This window comes from Molossus molossus, unplaced genomic scaffold, assembly GCF_014108415.1.
Source record: "Molossus molossus isolate mMolMol1 unplaced genomic scaffold, mMolMol1.p scaffold_m16_p_9, whole genome shotgun sequence".
Taxonomy (NCBI): Eukaryota; Metazoa; Chordata; class Mammalia; order Chiroptera; family Molossidae; genus Molossus; species Molossus molossus.
Genome location: NW_023425403.1, coordinates 29,700,798 through 29,716,569, shown reverse-complemented (window position 1 = coordinate 29,716,569; position 15,772 = coordinate 29,700,798). Strand labels below are relative to the sequence as shown.

General features: G+C 55.4%; 1 protein-coding gene across 14 annotated transcripts in view; it reads left to right on the top strand.

The window, feature by feature from the left end:
* Window positions 1-15,772, top strand: part of ANK1 (ankyrin 1) — a 138,251-nt gene that overhangs the window by 86,052 nt on the left and 36,427 nt on the right. For all 14 annotated transcript variants that reach the window (XM_036250576.1, XM_036250573.1, XM_036250571.1 and 11 more), the window contains 17 exons: window positions 916-1,014; window positions 1,243-1,341; window positions 2,385-2,477; window positions 2,944-3,016; window positions 4,815-4,908; window positions 6,007-6,085; window positions 8,245-8,342; window positions 8,435-8,659; window positions 9,549-9,703; window positions 10,067-10,278; window positions 10,804-11,008; window positions 11,373-11,469; window positions 11,736-11,964; window positions 13,101-13,226; window positions 13,337-13,456; window positions 14,671-14,749; window positions 15,039-15,113. In XM_036250576.1, coding sequence (XP_036106469.1) covers window positions 916-1,014; window positions 1,243-1,341; window positions 2,385-2,477; window positions 2,944-3,016; window positions 4,815-4,908; window positions 6,007-6,085; window positions 8,245-8,342; window positions 8,435-8,659; window positions 9,549-9,703; window positions 10,067-10,278; window positions 10,804-11,008; window positions 11,373-11,469; window positions 11,736-11,964; window positions 13,101-13,226; window positions 13,337-13,456; window positions 14,671-14,749; window positions 15,039-15,113 — 2,158 coding nt within the window. The remainder of the gene's footprint in view (window positions 1-915; window positions 1,015-1,242; window positions 1,342-2,384; window positions 2,478-2,943; window positions 3,017-4,814; window positions 4,909-6,006; window positions 6,086-8,244; window positions 8,343-8,434; window positions 8,660-9,548; window positions 9,704-10,066; window positions 10,279-10,803; window positions 11,009-11,372; window positions 11,470-11,735; window positions 11,965-13,100; window positions 13,227-13,336; window positions 13,457-14,670; window positions 14,750-15,038; window positions 15,114-15,772) is intronic.

The window sequence follows — 15,772 nt, the reverse complement described above, 5'->3', positions numbered from 1 at the left end:
GACCAGTTCCGGTGAACTCCATTCCACTGCAGCTCGGCAACTCGGGCAGCCTTTGGGGGTGTTGACCGTGGAACTTCACCTTTCTCGTGGAAACCTCTCTGCTCCTGCCCAGGTTGGCAGGACTGTCCATGCCACCAGCTGCCCTCCTCTGAGCCCCCTTCCCAGCAAAGGGCCTAATGACGGTTCCCCCTCAGAAGAACCTCTCCTGGCTGCTATACCACAGGTCTCCTGGTTGTCCTTCCTCTTGGCTGGTCCCTCACAGTCCTCTTCTCTGATCTCTCACTGAGTGTTACCATGGTACACGGCCCCCCCTTTTTTCCTCCCTCCATCGATCCCAGGTGACCTCGCTTATCTCCAAGGCTTTGAACTCTCCACAGGCATCCTCCTCCCTAGTGCTCTTCTCCGGGCTCCACACCGTGCGCCAGCCGCCTGCTCTGCGCCCCCTCTTCCGTCTCTCCTGGGTCTCCAACCTCACTGGTCAGACTCTGAGCCCCGTTCCTTCCCAGGCCGACGGCACCTGACTGGCCACAGCAGTACAACGTACACCTTAGAGCAGCCGCCAGCCTTCCAAAGGATTTCCCTGTCTATTCTCTCTCTCTCTCTCTTTTTTTCAAATCCTCACACAGTGTTTTCTTTGATATTATGTTTTTAGAAAAAGAGGGGGGAGAGAAAGAGAGAGAGAGAGAGAAGCATCAATGCGAGAGACATCAATCAGTTACCTTCCCGTATGTACCCTAACTGGGAATCGAACCTGCAAACTATTGGTGTACGGGATGACACTCTAAACAACTGAACCACCCGGCCAGGGCCATTCTCTCTTTTAATCAGCTGTTGTAAGGATTTTATTAATGCCCACAGAGGCTGAGTGTGCCCAGAGGCCCTGCTGGTTACCCTTTCTCATCTCTTGCTTTTCAGATGGGCTACACTCCCCTCCATGTGGCCAGTCATTATGGAAATATCAAGCTAGTGAAGTTTCTGCTACAGCACCAGGCTAACGTCAATGCCAAAACTAAGGTACAGGGACGCCTGAGACCTGCCTCCAAAACTGACACTTCTCAGGGTGCAGCCAGAGTGACTCTGGGCACAGTTGGGGCTCTACCACAATTTTAATCTTTGACCCTGGAGGAGGAAGTGGGGCAAATGCATTTTTTATGTTGCACGTAGAAGCTGGATAGACTCCGTAGTAGGCGGGCAGTTCTTTTCTCTCGGAGCTAGCTAATCCAGCCCCAATGTCTGTTGTAGCTCAGATACAGCCCCTTGCACCAGGCAGCCCAGCAAGGACACACGGACATCGTGACACTGCTTCTCAAAAACGGTGCTTCCCCAAACGAGGTCAGCTCGGTGAGTACCCACCCATTCCTGGTTTCGCAACACGGCTCTCATGGGCCGCTCCGCGAGATGTCCCTGAATCACAGGGGCTCCATCTGTCCCTACTGCATATCTGGGGCCTGGGCAGGCTGCACCGTGACGTCGTAGCTGCCTGGGTCCCCAGGCCATCACGTGCTGTGGTAGATTCTCTCTCTGGGGAACCGAAGGTTATCTTTTCAAGCACCATCTACCCTCCATCTTTTATTTTTTTTAATACAGTCGTTGAGCCCCTTTCTAGTATATGTGAAGCTCCTTTCAGTATGGGACAAGTGAACAAAATCCAAACGTCTTGGGTGGCTCATGATGTTTCAGGGCCTCAGGCTTGTGTTTGGCAGTGTCAGTGATCAATCATTGATGAGCATGAACTTCCTCGTCTAACAACACACAGGTTGTCCTAGATCCTCTCCGTGGCTGCTTCAGCTTGGAAAGTGGGCGGACCTCTGACTAGTGCTGTGGTTGCTGAAATTCTAACTGTGGGTGGGGCTACCTCTGTATGGGGCCTGGGGCATCAGAGTAGAAAATACATCCCTCCCCTATTTCTGGTCATTTGTCATGTCTGATTGGCCTGGAAGGAGTTCACCGAAGTATGGATTACCGTCACCATCCTAACGCTCAGTTATTGACACCCAAAGAACTGGCGTTGAAAGTAGCAAACAGCATTGCCCTGCACCCTCATAGTCCTGGTGCCTTCCTATCTCAGTTCTTCCCAGTGGTTCCCTCTTGGAAGTTTGACGTGTCCTCCTGGCAAGACTCCCCTGCTCTCATTTCAAGGTTCTCACTCAATGCTACAGATTTCGTCACTGCTCTTTTCTGTCCCATACCCTGGCGGGTGTCTAGCACGTGTCTAGGCTCCCAAGTGCACAGAGTTCTTGATCTTGGCTCCAAGGTGCAGTCTGTCCACCTAGAACCCTGTATAACAATTAGAATGTGAACTTGGAGTGTGTAAAGGGGGCAGACTCTCCTTCCAGACTCCATTCCCTTGTCTGATCTCACCGTCTCTCTGCTGTTTTCCCCAGAATGGAACCACACCTCTGGCGATAGCCAAGCGCCTGGGCTACATTTCTGTAATAGATGTTCTCAAGATTGTCACAGATGAGCCCAGTGTCGTGGTATGTCTGCTTCTTCCTTTCATCTCCCATCCCAAACACACAGCCTGACAGGTGTCCGATGGGCTGCTCTCAGAAGTGGAGTTCTTCTGGGGTTCTAGGATCCCTGGCAGAAAGAACCAAGCCTGAAGGCGGGGAGAGGGTTAGGAGGGCTCCTCCATCAGATGGAGTTGTACTGCCACCTAGTGGCAAGAGGAATTGGGGGCTGACCTACGGGGGCAGTGGCAAGATGGAGTTGGGGCAGGGACCAGGCAATGGGAAACTGATGTTTCCTGTTTATCTCCCCTACGGTTCCTGCCAGACATCAGCTTCCAAGCTGAGAGCCTCTTAGCTCTGATTTTCTTCATTTGGGACAAAACTCCTTTCCCACCTTCTTCCTGTCTCCATAGTCATGGCCAGGTAACGCCTGGATGGGTGAACAGGCACACTGCTCTATTTGGGTTGAATTCTCTGCTTTTTCTCCTTTTAGTTAGTCAGTGACAAGCACCAGATGAGTTTCCCTGAGACGGTGGATGAGATCCTGGATGTCTCTGAGGATGAAGGTAAAGTCTGGGATTTAACAGAAGTCAGGGCCAAGTGAGGGGCACATGGACCCTGAGCGCTCCGTCACACCCCAGTGTCCTTACCCAACATCCAGGTTCTGTGGGTCTGTCCTGAAACCAGAGAGAACTGCTTTACAGATGTTCTCTGTTATCAAAAACACTCCTTTGGTGTAGTTTTAGGAGGATCTACATCTTGGAGATTGAAAGACAAAATCATAAGTATGTGTGTGTTTGCATATATTACGCATACAATACGATTCTACTCAGATCGGTTATCAGAGCTGTAAAGAACTGTTATAAAATTCTGCCTGGTGCTTTCTTTGAGCTTTGAGCAATCAACAAACTGTTTATTTAAAATCTGTGCGAAAATTTTTTAATAAGCTGCTCTTCTAATGGGTCAGTATATTTTGGGGAATGTCTATTTTTATGAAATTACTGTGGTTTCAACTTCTAGGAATCACAGAGTGCTTGTAGCATTTTACTGCCCCAGACAAGCCCATCTCCTCACTTAGCTGAAAGGAACCCTCGGATGTAAGGGGTGGGATTGGACTGGGTTATCTCTCTGGCCCTTGAATTAATAACAACAGCTAGATGATTAAAGCTGTCCTGTGTCCCCCTTGGTAATATGCCTCTCACTCTGACTTCAATCCTGTCCTTTCTTAAACTTGGCTCTTCTTTGCTTTCCAGGAACTGCTCATATAACTATAATGGGTATGAAACACTTTCTGTTCCCTGTGGTCCTTCCTCACAAGTGCATTTCACCCTAAGCAATCCAAGCTCTCACTAATCCATTCCTGCTTTCCACCCTCCTCCGACGGCTAACAGTCGGAGCCAGGAGCTTGACTAAAACAGGAAACTTACACCCATAGATCCATGCCCTGGCGGGTAGTCCTGCCTGTTCATCTCTGTGTCTGTGCCCATGCCACTGTGTTTGTGATCATAACTGCATGAGCTGTTGTTGTTATTTCATTCTGTCAGCTCCAGATCACAAAGTCAGGACCCTCACTGCTAAGCGGCAGCAATGACACTGCAGGGTCGAGGGCCCAACTCCAGTCCAAGCAAGGAGAGAGAAACAGAGAGGCAGTCTGGGTTGGAGGCATAGTTTGAACCTCTCGGTGACGGGCTTAGGTTCTGCCCTGGTCACAAGAACCCTTGGCCCCTTCAAAACGAACGCATTCAGTTCCATTATATCGTACGCTCTGCAGTGTGCGGAGGGAAAAGGACAGCAGCAGCTCCTTGGTGCCATCGCACACTCTACAGGGGCTCTTTGGAAGTGGAGTTTGCCAAGCAAAAATAGTTCTTTCTGGTTGTTGGGTTTTTCCCTTCTTCTACAAAGCCTGGTACAGACTAAGATGTTAGGAACTGGCTGCCCTGCTCTAGATATCAGGGCTGGAGGAACAGGGCTGGTCGAAGACATTGCTAATGACCCTCTTCAAACATCAGAGACCTTCCTCCACTCCTCGGCACTGAGGACCGGGCAAGGCATGTTTTTTGTTGTTGTTTTTTTTAAAATCCCCACCGTAGGATACTTTTCCATTTATCTTCAGATAAAGTGGGAGGGAGAAAGAGGGAAACATTGATGTGAGAGAGACACATCAACTGGTTGCCTCCTGCACGACCCGACCAGGGCCGGGGACCAAACTGTAACCAAGGTACGTGCCCTTGACCGGAATCGAACCCGCGACTCTTTGGTCCATGGGCCGATGCTCTAACCACTGAGCGACCAGCCAGGGCAACATGTTTCAGAAGGGAAGAGGAGGCTTCATTCTGTCACTCACTCAGACATGTGTGGTTCCAGGGGAAGAACTCGGCTCCAAGGCAGAGAGGCAGGACTCCAGGGATGCCGATGAAGAGAAGGAGCTGCTGGACTTTGTGCCGAAGCTAGACCAAGTGTAAGACGTGCTCACATGGTGGATGGCCAGGGCCAGCCCTGGGTCTCAGAGCCCGGAAAAGTCACAAGAAGCCCAGGCCCTGGGTGTGCCACGGGCAGGGATAGAATGCCGTTTGGTTGGACCGTGGGTCCAGCACCTTAGGATAAAGTAGCTCGGTACCTTGAGTACCGGGTGGGGACATGGTGGCCTCCCTTACAGCGTGCTGGCCCGTAGTGTCTCTCCTCCTCTTCCGGTTTCTCTGCCGCCCAACTTTCTTTCTCCATCATTTACAGTCCCATGTGCACACCCCCTCCCTCTCGGACATGCTCAGCTCCTCACGAGAAAAATCCGTTGAGGAAAATTCACAGTAGAAACTGGTGCTCGAGCTCACTGGCCACGTCCTTCCACACAGCAGGGGAGGCCCACGGGGAGTCTGGATCCGCCTGGAACCGTGTCTCGGTCCTCCTGGGGACGCTGGCATGACGGCTGGGGCACATGAGCTCACAGGGACATTCTGCACATCCAAACGCGCCCAGTGTGTAGAAACACTGAGCCCCGGTGTTTCTGAGCGGACGGCCGTGTCCCAGCTACGTACTGCAGCTTATCGCAAAGCTGGGCAGTGGCACGAGCACAAGTGAAATGACAGGCTATGTCATCGATTCGCATTCATTGAACATCAGTCAGAAAGAAGTGCCAGCCTTGGCCCCTGGCCATAAAGAAACTACACGTTTATTTAGCGGGATCAAAACACATGCCAAGAGGTCATAGCGCAATGCAGAGTAAGGGGTGGAGGCCAGAGTGAGGATCCTATCAAGAAGGGACCTAAGACTAAGCACTGGGCTGCAGAGAGCGAGGGAAGATTGGTGGAGGGCCCTTCCGTGAGGTCGTGAAGGACGGGGCGCTGGGGGAAGGCTTTGAGGCGCAGGCAGGAGGCTGGTCAGTGGTGGAGGCTGAGTTTTATTGCCTGTGCAAATGGGGGTGGGCCCAGGCGGTAGGGAGGGGGCTGATTGGGTGGGTTATTATGGGGGTACAGAGGTGTTTCACTTAGGCCTCCCATGGAAGAAAGGGGACCACTTAGAAGGATCATCTCTCTGATTGTCCAATGTTCTTGGCGTACAGGGTGGAATCTCCAGCCATCCCGAGGATCCCGTGTGTCACACCAGAGACTGTGGTGATTAGATCTGAAGAGGCAGAGCAGGTCGGAAGCAGCGTTTCTCTCATTTCCCACTTGGCAGAGAGCGGGGACCCTGGGACAATGATTGCTTCGAGATGGCCTGCAGTGCGATGGGAGCTAATGGTTGAAAAGTGTGTCGCACTTACCAGGCCCTGTCGATGAGATTCCCCGTGCTCCTTGTAGCCCCGGAGCTGTCCGGGTGCTCCTGGTCCCAGGGGTGCCCCAGAGTCTCACAGACCCACGGCGCAGGCAGCGTCATCACGCTGGTCCAGGCGTGAGAGGCTGAGAACTGGTGCCAGAGGTTTCAGCTCCAAGGCCCACGTTCTCACCGCCACAGCCCAGGTGCCCTCTGCCCCATGGGGCAGCCAGCCTCGGTGCTGCAGAGGGAGCCCGGCCGGTTTGGCTCAGCGGTTAGAGCGTCGGCCCGCAGACCAGAGGGCCGGGTTCGGTTCCCACTGAGGGCACGCACCTCGGCTGCAGATTGTCCCCGGCCCCTGGTGGGGTCGGTGGGTGGCAGCCAGTCGATGTGTCCCTCTCACATCAATGTTTCTCTGTCTCTCTTCCTCCCGCTCGATCTGACGATAAATGCAAAGCTGTCCTCGGGTGAGGATTAAAAAAAAAAGGAGCAGTTTCTGCCTCACCTTCCTTAAGGGGTTATTGGGATCGTAAGACAAATAGAAAGTGGAAGTCAGGGAAACGGTCCTTCCTTGGGCTGTTCACTCATTGTAGCGCCCTCTTTTGTGGCTTCCCTGGACGCCATCTGGACTTGTCCCCAAAAAGGGTGGGATGGTTTACGACAATTTAATGTCCCCTTAGTTAATTTTCTGCCATTGGCACTTTTCCCCCCAGAGCAAGTGGATTTTCTAGGATAAAGAGAGCAGGGTGGTGTTTGGAGGTTGAAATGCCTGCCTCAGGCCTGATACGTGAGCCAGGCGCGTCTGCTCCAGTGACGGCTGGCCCCTTCCAGTCACTGTCGGGGGGTGTGTCTGAAGGCAGCCGCCAGAGCCCCGGACCCCGTGGCTGTGAAGCTGTTCAGCCAGACTTTCTATGCTGGTATATTGTAGCGACGGGTGTTGGTGCCACTCACCGGGTGGCATTTGGGAGATACAGTCAGATACGGCCAGATATGGCCCTAGTACTGCTGGGCACACTCCCTGGGTGCTGCCAAAGACAGCAAGGAGAAAGCAGCCGAGTGGACCCGTATCCTGTTGTTCCTTCACCCACTCATTCTCTCCGACTCCTCGTCTAAGTCATAAACTCAAGTCAGCAGGTCCCGTGCAGTCCTGTGTGCGCCCTGTATAGGGTCGGGTGGCAGACGGTGAGACCCATGCCGCCTCCGAGGAGGTGACGGTCCGACAGCAAGGGTAGACTCAGCTACGTGAAAGCAGGCAGCGCAGAATGCAGCCATCCAAGGGCTCGACTGTGCAGCGTGAGCTTCTCCAGATCCGAGTCGGTGGGAAAGATTCGTGGAGGAGGCCAGACGTGGCAAACGAGCAGGGAGGGAGAGGGGCCCGTGGGGAAGCGTGAGCGAGAGCAGAGCCGAGAGCAGACCTGGAGGGACGGGGGCAGATCCGACCCTGCTGGCCTTATGAGTCCTTGTGATGCACAAGGCCTGTGTTTGTCACATTGCTGTGAAGAAGGGGGCTGCTGCATTTGCAGACGAGGAAACAGGAAGCCCCCCGCCCCGCAAAGGGCAGTGTCTGTTCTCGCGTCAGGTACCTCAGGTGCCCACAGGACAAGGAGCTCACCGCAGGCTACAGAGCCAGGAGGTGATGGTGCAGGGTCCGCAGCCAACTCCAGTGTGCAAAGCAAGCCACCCAGAGCAGAGGTTTTACGTTGGGGTGTAGCTGGAGAACAGGGTGGGTGGGTCAGCAGTGGGAGGAGGATCTAAGACTGAAGCCAGACCAGTGAGGACTTGCTCTGTCTGTTCCCAAGCTCTATCCCGGGGTCTGACCGAGGGGTGGCCATGGCGGTAGGAAGAAGCCGTGCTTCCTTTAGGACTCCAGGAGCGCCCTGTGCCCAAAGGGTCCGTGGTGCGTGTGGGGGAGCACTTCCGCCGCCGGGGCCGTGGCTTCTGGTGAGGGGGCGCTCCCGAGCCTCCCCAGCCCGGCACAGCCTCGGCCGTGCTGAGACCAGCACCTGCGGCCGGGAGGGTAAGACAGTGGCCTTCCTCTCTTCCTCAGGCATCTAAAGAGTATGACGAAGACTCGCTCATCCCCAGCAGCCCGGCCACAGAGACCTCAGACAACATCAGCCCGGTGGCCAGCCCCGTCCACACAGGGTGAGTGCCCCGGGCGAGGGGTTCTGGGTCCCCGCTCTCCCTGTCTCACAGTGAGCATGCAGATGCCCAACAGGGACCCGCCTGTGCCCTAGGTTCCTGGTGAGCTTCATGGTGGATGCCCGGGGGGGCTCCATGAGAGGGAGTCGTCACAACGGCCTGAGGGTGGTGATCCCGCCTCGGACGTGTCCAGCGCCCACTCGTATCACCTGCCGCCTGGTCAAGCCGCAGAAGCTGAGCACGCTGCCGCCACTGGCCGAGGAGGAGGGCCTGGCCAGCAGGATCATTGCGCTGGGGCCCAAAGGCGCTCAGTTCTTGAGGTGAGAGGCCTCTCGCTCTGGGTGAGTGTGCGCGTGTCCCTGCCCTGCCCCTGCCCTGCTGGTCCGTCACTGCCACCTCAGCAGCAACCACCCAGGCCAGGCCGCCACAGGCAGAGAGGGGCGGCCCTGGAGCCCACGTCACCCCAGTTCCCTCCTGGCTCGGCAGGACCAGAACCCAGAGCCCTCCCCCCGGGCACACGCAGGAGTCCACAGTCCAGGTGGAGCACGATACTCTCAACCCTGCATGACACTGGAGAAGGGACGGGGAAGGCGGAGCGACTTTGGGGCCCCCCGGGTTTAATCATTTCACTCTGAGATGGTGACAGGAAGGCAGATTTGCAGTGTGGCCCCCAGGGACTGCGAAGTCAGAGCCCCCGAGGCCCACGCCTCACTGTGTCAGGCGCGGGCTTCCGCTCGAGCCCTGCTGCTGCTCGGGCTGCACGGCATCAGGTGCAACAGCTCCTGCTCAGGAGGCCCTGCCTTCTCCTCCGTCCACTTCTGGCCCCACCTCCGAGCCTTCATCCACCCTTTGCCAAGCAGCCGGCAGAGGCTTGTGGGTTGAACATGCCAGTGTCCTGTGCTGGAGGGGTCGCCAAGGCTCAGAGGTCTGTCCCTGTGTGAGATGCGGGCTCTCAGGTCCAGGGCCAGGGCCGGGCTATTTGTCTGGAAGTGACATGGGGGCCTGGTGCTGAGTGGCAGGGGCCACGGCGTGGCTCAGGAACCTGAGGCAGTCTGTTCCACTGTCAGGACCACCCACAGGTGGGGCCCCGCTGTGGCTACAGGCCCCTTTCCCCTGTAGGCAGGAACCAACTGCCCCCCCCTACCCCCCCCCCATGCCACAAGGCACACCCACCCACATCCACACACCTCCCTGTGCTCTCTGCCCCAGCCCGGTGATTGTGGAGATCCCTCACTTCGCCTCCCACGGCCGTGGGGATCGCGAGCTCGTGGTGCTGCGCAGTGAAAACGGCTCCGTGTGGAAGGAACACAAGAGCCGCTATGGAGAAAGCTACCTGGATCAGATCCTCAACGGAATGGACGAAGGTAACTGAGCCCCAGGAAGCCCGAGCAGGTGCCCTCCTTCTGGAAGATGAATTTGAGGTCACACTTTTGGGACGAGCTGTTGGGCGGCCTGGAGTTTGGAGAGCACGGAGAGACTGGAGATGGCCCATTAAGTCCAGTTCCAGGTCCCCGGGACATCTGAGTGAGCACCAGGCCCCGGTCTGCCACCTGCATCTTTGCCTGGTGCAGGGATTTCTCCCTGGGGCCGCTCAGCCTCCAGCCCGATGCTGGGCGCCTGGGTGGAGGCGTGCCCTAGGAGCGGGCGGGTGGGGCTCTGGGACGCCTGGTGGCCAGACCTGGGCTCAGCATGACCAGGGCTGGCGGCACCCTGCCATGTGGTTCCAGAGCTGGGGAGTCTGGAAGAGCTGGAGAAGAAGAGGGTGTGCCGCATCATCACCACGGACTTCCCCCTGTACTTCGTGATCATGTCGCGGCTCTGCCAGGACTATGACACCATCGGCCCCGAAGGGGGCTCCCTGAAGAGCAAGCTGGTGCCCCTCGTGCAAGCGACGTTCCCAGAAAATGCCGTCACCAAGAAAGTGAAGCTGGCTCTGCAGGTGACGTAACCCTCCTCCTCACCAGTTGGGGCACCACCCCCAGCCCCCCTACCTCGTATTCAGATTTCATGAAAGGTGGAAGGTTGAGGTCAAGGCTCTCAGGAAGACGACACTCATCCCCGGGACACCCCCACACTTTTGTCCAGTGCCTGAAATTTTCAGATAGAGACTTGACCTTAAAGCTCAAAAGAAAGCTCAGTGGGTGGGATCAGGCAGTAGCTCCTGTTCAGCCGCTGAATGTCCCGGAACGGCCTCAATGCACATAGCCTCCTAGTGGGGTACCTACTGCTGAGCAAAGGCGACACCACCGGAAGTGAGGAGCAGCAGGGGAACTGGGGGAAAAGGCTCAGAAAGGAGAGCTAAGCAGTGACCCCAGACCTGGGCAGGCCCCGGGTCCGGCAGCAGTGGGACCCCCACCTCCGCACTCTGCAGACAGCCCGCTGTCTCCTTGGGGACTGTGCTGTTTCTTTCCACGAGTCCCTCTGATGCTCTGGGGCTGAGTGTCCCCCCTTTGGCCCTTCACAGGCCCAGCCTGTACCGGATGAGCTAGTCACCAAACTGCTGGGTAACCAGGCCACGTTCAGCCCCATCGTCACGGTGGAGCCGAGGCGCCGGAAATTCCATCGCCCCATTGGGCTGCGGATCCCGCTCCCTCCTTCCTGGACGGACAACCCACGGGACAGCGGGGAGGGAGACACCACCAGCCTGCGCCTGCTCTGCAGTGTCATTGGTGAGAGGTGCCCCCTTGCCTCTGGCCTGTCTTCTGTCCTCCTTCCGGCCGTGCTAGGGAGACAGGAGAAGGCGAAGCTAGCAACCATCTCGCACTTGTTGGCCTCTGGTGATGTGCTCTTTGAAGGGGGGGAAGGGTGAAGTCCGAGTGGAGTCCACGCCCTTCGTGGAAGCACCTCTGGCTGCTCCGGGAAGGGTGCTGCGGGGTACGAGGAGGAGGAGGATGGTATGGAAGAACAGATGTGCTCAGGGCTTCATCCAGATGTGCCTGTCTCTGCCCCTGCACACTCAGCCCTTACTGTCTTGGCAAGCTCTGTGTCCGTTCTGAAAACTGTCCCCCAGCCCATTTTCCGGTCCTGTTGCAGGAGGAACAGACCAAGCCCAGTGGGAAGATATAACAGGAACAACCAAGCTTGTGTATGCCAACGAGTGTGCCACCTTCACCACCAACGTCTCTGCCAGGTGAGACGCAGCCCAGCCCAGCCCAGGGGACTCCAGGGCCTTGCATGGAGGGGTCAGCACTACCCCTGCGGGTAGCCATCCTCACGCCCCAACCTGCCCATCCCAGGCTTGAACCTCAGTGTCCTCCACCTAGAAGCCCACCATGACCACACCTCAGGAGGGTTAGCGAGGCCGTCGCGTGGCTTCAGGTTGCTCCTATCTGGGTGGAAGTGATGCTCTCTATTGGGCATTTAGGAACATGCTTACAACGCGCCCTCTCTCTTCAGGTTCTGGCTGTCGGACTGTCCTCGGACTGCGGAGGCGGTGAACTTTGCCACTCTGCTGTACAAGGAGCTCACCGCAGTGCCCTACATGGCCAAGTTTGTCATTTTCGCCAAGATGAACGACCCCCGGGAAGGGCGGCTGCGCTGCTACTGCATGACGGACGATAAAGTGGACAAGACCCTCGAGCAGCACGAGAACTTCATTGAGGTGGCTCGGAGCAGGGACATAGAGGTACAGCACCTGGATCCCCTCGTTCCTGGGTGCTCACGGGCCAGCCTCACCTCCCACGATGAGACAAAGCCGCTGGAGCTGGGACAGGGCCATGCGGGCTGTGTTCTCCAGGACACTGTGACCCGGAGTAGTCACAGTGATGGGGGGAGGCTTCCAGGCCGTCTCCTTGATGCCCCTCTGGAGAAGCATCCAGGGAAGCTTCACCCCAGGTGAGGAGCGCCACTCTGGGCCCAGTGATTTGCGATGATGAGAGCTGACACTTATTAAAGTCTTGAGGCACCAGGTAATAGTAAAAGTGCTTGACTAGCATGATCTCACCTGATTCTCATAACTGTGTGTACTTTTATTATCCCCAATTTATAGGCGAGGAGACTGAGGCTGAGAGAGGTTAAGTAAGCTATGTCAGGTCACATCACTAAGCAAATGGTAGAGCAAGGGTTTGTCCAAGCCGTCTGATCCCAGAGCCCACTCTGACCTGCTGTGCCAGGGCTTTGGTGGCATCCAGGTGAGGAAGCTGGGGAGAGGGCTGGATAAACAGTGAAGGGCTAGACTGGAGCCTGCCCTCGACCCTGGTTACTCACTCATGCTAAGATGTGTGATAAACCAGGGCCTTTCCCGCAGTCTGGCCTCAGAGTTTATGCTGAGCCTTTGTAAGTGACTGAAGGCCTAGGAGAAAGAACTAACGAGACAGAGCATTTATTCTGTTTAGGCCTCAACTTCCTCAACTGTCAAATAGGTTCAGTTGAAGGCTTTCTATACGCAGTAGAGACTCTTATGTTAGGGGCGGGATTAAAACATTGAATGGTCCTCCTAGCACTCGGCGTAAGTAAACATTTGGGGGCAGGTGTGAAAACCGGTCAGTGTTTCAGCCGTCAGTTTCTGGTCCCCTCTGGAGGTCTGGGTACTCTGACAGCAGTCCTGATCGGCCACACAGAGCTAGATTATAAAATCCTTTTCAGTAAGAAGGCGTAATCCGGAAATAAAACCTTTTCCAAAACCAGGAGTGGGATTTCTCAGAGCATATCTGTACCTGGTGCTGGAGAAGGAGTGTGTCACAGGGAAGGAGAGACCAGCGCTGAGGGCAGGCAGGATGTCTGGGTAGTGACAGGCTGCATTTGCTTCCCCCTTCCCTGCAGGTGCTGGAAGGGACGCCCCTGTTCGCAGAAGTCTTCGGGAACCTGGTGCCCGTCAAAAAGGCCGCCCAGCAGCGGAGTTTCCAATTCCAGTCATTTCGGGAGAACCGCTTGGCCATTCCTGTAAAGGTGCCGACCTCTCTTCTGGGTCTAGAAAGCTCGGGAGGCAGAAATCTCTCAGCCAGCCTCGTGGTCTGTGGACCGGCCCCCTGAGTTTCCTTTCGTGTGACTGAATTTAGGTGAGGGACAGCAGTCGAGAACCAGGAGGGTCCTTGTCATTTCTGCGCAAGGCAATGAAGTATGAGGACACCCAGCACATTCTCTGCCACCTGAACATCACCATGCCCCCCTGCACCAAGGTGAGCTGCCCCTGAGGAGGCCCCAAAGCAGACCCCAGGCCAAGCACTTCCAATGGGCTTCCTCCTGGCGGAAGCTGCCTTCGAGCTCCCCGAGGGCAGGAAGGCGCTTCGGTGTCCTCTGACACTTGGCCGTGCCTGGCAGGGAGAGTATGCCCTGTCCTTTCTGCAGAGCCTGGGAACAAAACATCAGTGTCAGGTGACAATATGCACATTCACACTGGGGACTCTGAGCTCTCTAGCAGGTCCCTTCTCGGAGGTTTGAAGCAGCCTGAAAGGCTTCTACTTGGCACCCCTCGTCTGAGGCCTCTGAGGCTTAGAACTGGGCATTGGGTTGCTCCAGTCACCCGGCCATCGGAGAGCTTACTCTGAGCCTCTTTTTCATGTACTTGCTCATCTTCCCAGGGAGCCAGGCCCTCCGAGAAGGGAAACCTGCAAACACCTAGTGTTTTGAGCTCAGCAGAGGCATTTTAACTGAGTATGGTCATTTACCGACACCCAGAAGAGTATCCGAGTCAGCACATATGACAGGGACTTTGGAGAGATCATATGTCTTTGTTTTTGTTGGTGTTTAATGTCCAGCCTTCCCTGCCAAACTCGAAAAGAAGCAAGGCTACGTTCATTCATCGTGGCTCAAATTCTCTTTTCCGTCTGGGGACCAGGGTGAACTAACTTCTCTTTCAAAGTAGAATTCCTGCAGCCTTGAGCACGCATCTGGGCGCTTTCCCACAGGGCGCTCAGCCTCGGGCTAATGTCACAATGAGGTCTTTTGAGCAGAAAGGAATCCAGAAAAAAAACACAACTTGGTTTTTTAAGCTCACACCTCAACTCCAGCAGTTACTAGCTGAGTGACCTTGTGCAAATTACTCAACCCCTCGGTGCTTCAGTTTCCTCATCGATGACATGGGAATAATAATAGTACCTACCTCCTAGGTCACTGTGAGCATTAAACAGGGCCAGGGACATGATCAGGGCCTCACGAGTTTGCCATTATGATTATTTATATTGTTATTATTGTTAATAATGAAGTATGTGAACCTCATCAACTCCCTCTCACCCCCACACTTCTAGAAGCTCTTGGGTTCAGGGAAGGCTGATCCTTCCTGTTTGCCAGGACTGGAGTCATTCTCCACCCCACAGCCATGGGCTCGCATCACCTTCTCCAGGAGGGGGAGGGCCTAATGCCAAAGCACCCTTTCTTTGTCTTCCTTCCTCAGGGGAGCGGGACTGATGACAGAAGAAGGACTCTGACCCCACTGGCCCTGAGATACAGCATCCTCAGCGAGTCCTCACTGGGTAAACCTTGTCATGATATGTGCCTACCACCTTTCCCAAGGAGGTGGTGAGCGAGCTCACGTCTCTCACCCTGACAACAGCCCCGCTGATATGATCGACTCAGGGTGTTATCAACACAGCAGGTGGAGCCTTTGGCTCCGGTCTCCACCTGACCCTTACAGGGTTACCAATCAGTCTGGTGTGCACTGAGGTCACCACCTGACCTGAGCATCCATCTGAGGTCATTGACTCCCCCTGTTGATTCCGTGTCCCGCGAGGCTACTGAATGAAATGCAATGCTTCTCCCCAGGTTTTCTCAGTGGGACAGACCGAGCAGATATGAAGATGGCTCTTATAGCAGAACACCTTGGTCTCAGCTGGGCAGGTGAGTCAAGGAAGTTGAGGTAGAAAAGCACTTTGCCTGTGTATACTTCCTCCTACATCTCCTCCCCCTAATGAGCAACTGGTGAAAGCACGTCTAAGCCTTTTTTATTACCCACTGTGCTGTGATTGTCTCAGATAGGTCTGCTGCCCAAGCGATGCCTTCGGGGGCCAACAGGAAGGCCAGGGCTCCCTCCCTCCCCATTTCTGCCTGGTTTTCCTTTGTAAGAAAGAATCAACGTTTGATGTTACAGGACACCTTAGAATTGATCCAGTTCACCTCATTTTACAGACGGGAAAACCAAGATCCAGCTGAATAGAGTGACTTTAATTATGTAGCTAGTTAGTGACAGAGCCCAGAAAAACCAGCAAACAAACAACAAACACGCAAACAAAAGCTCTGTGACCCGGCGCCCGTCTACTGCCCCTGCACGTGGCTCGTTGCCTTTCCTCACAAGCTGGCATTGCGGAGGGATAGGGGGAATTAGAGGCCAAGTCTCAACATCCTTCATCTATAGTCTCCGGCAGGGGCTGAAGTCTGCCAGATGTCTGGTTGATAATAACGGGCGATCACACGTGAAGTGAGGCAGTGGACAAAATACAGTGAGAGCTCAAAGGGGGCTTACTCAGCCACGGACCCTAGAACTTAGCTCACCCTCCTCC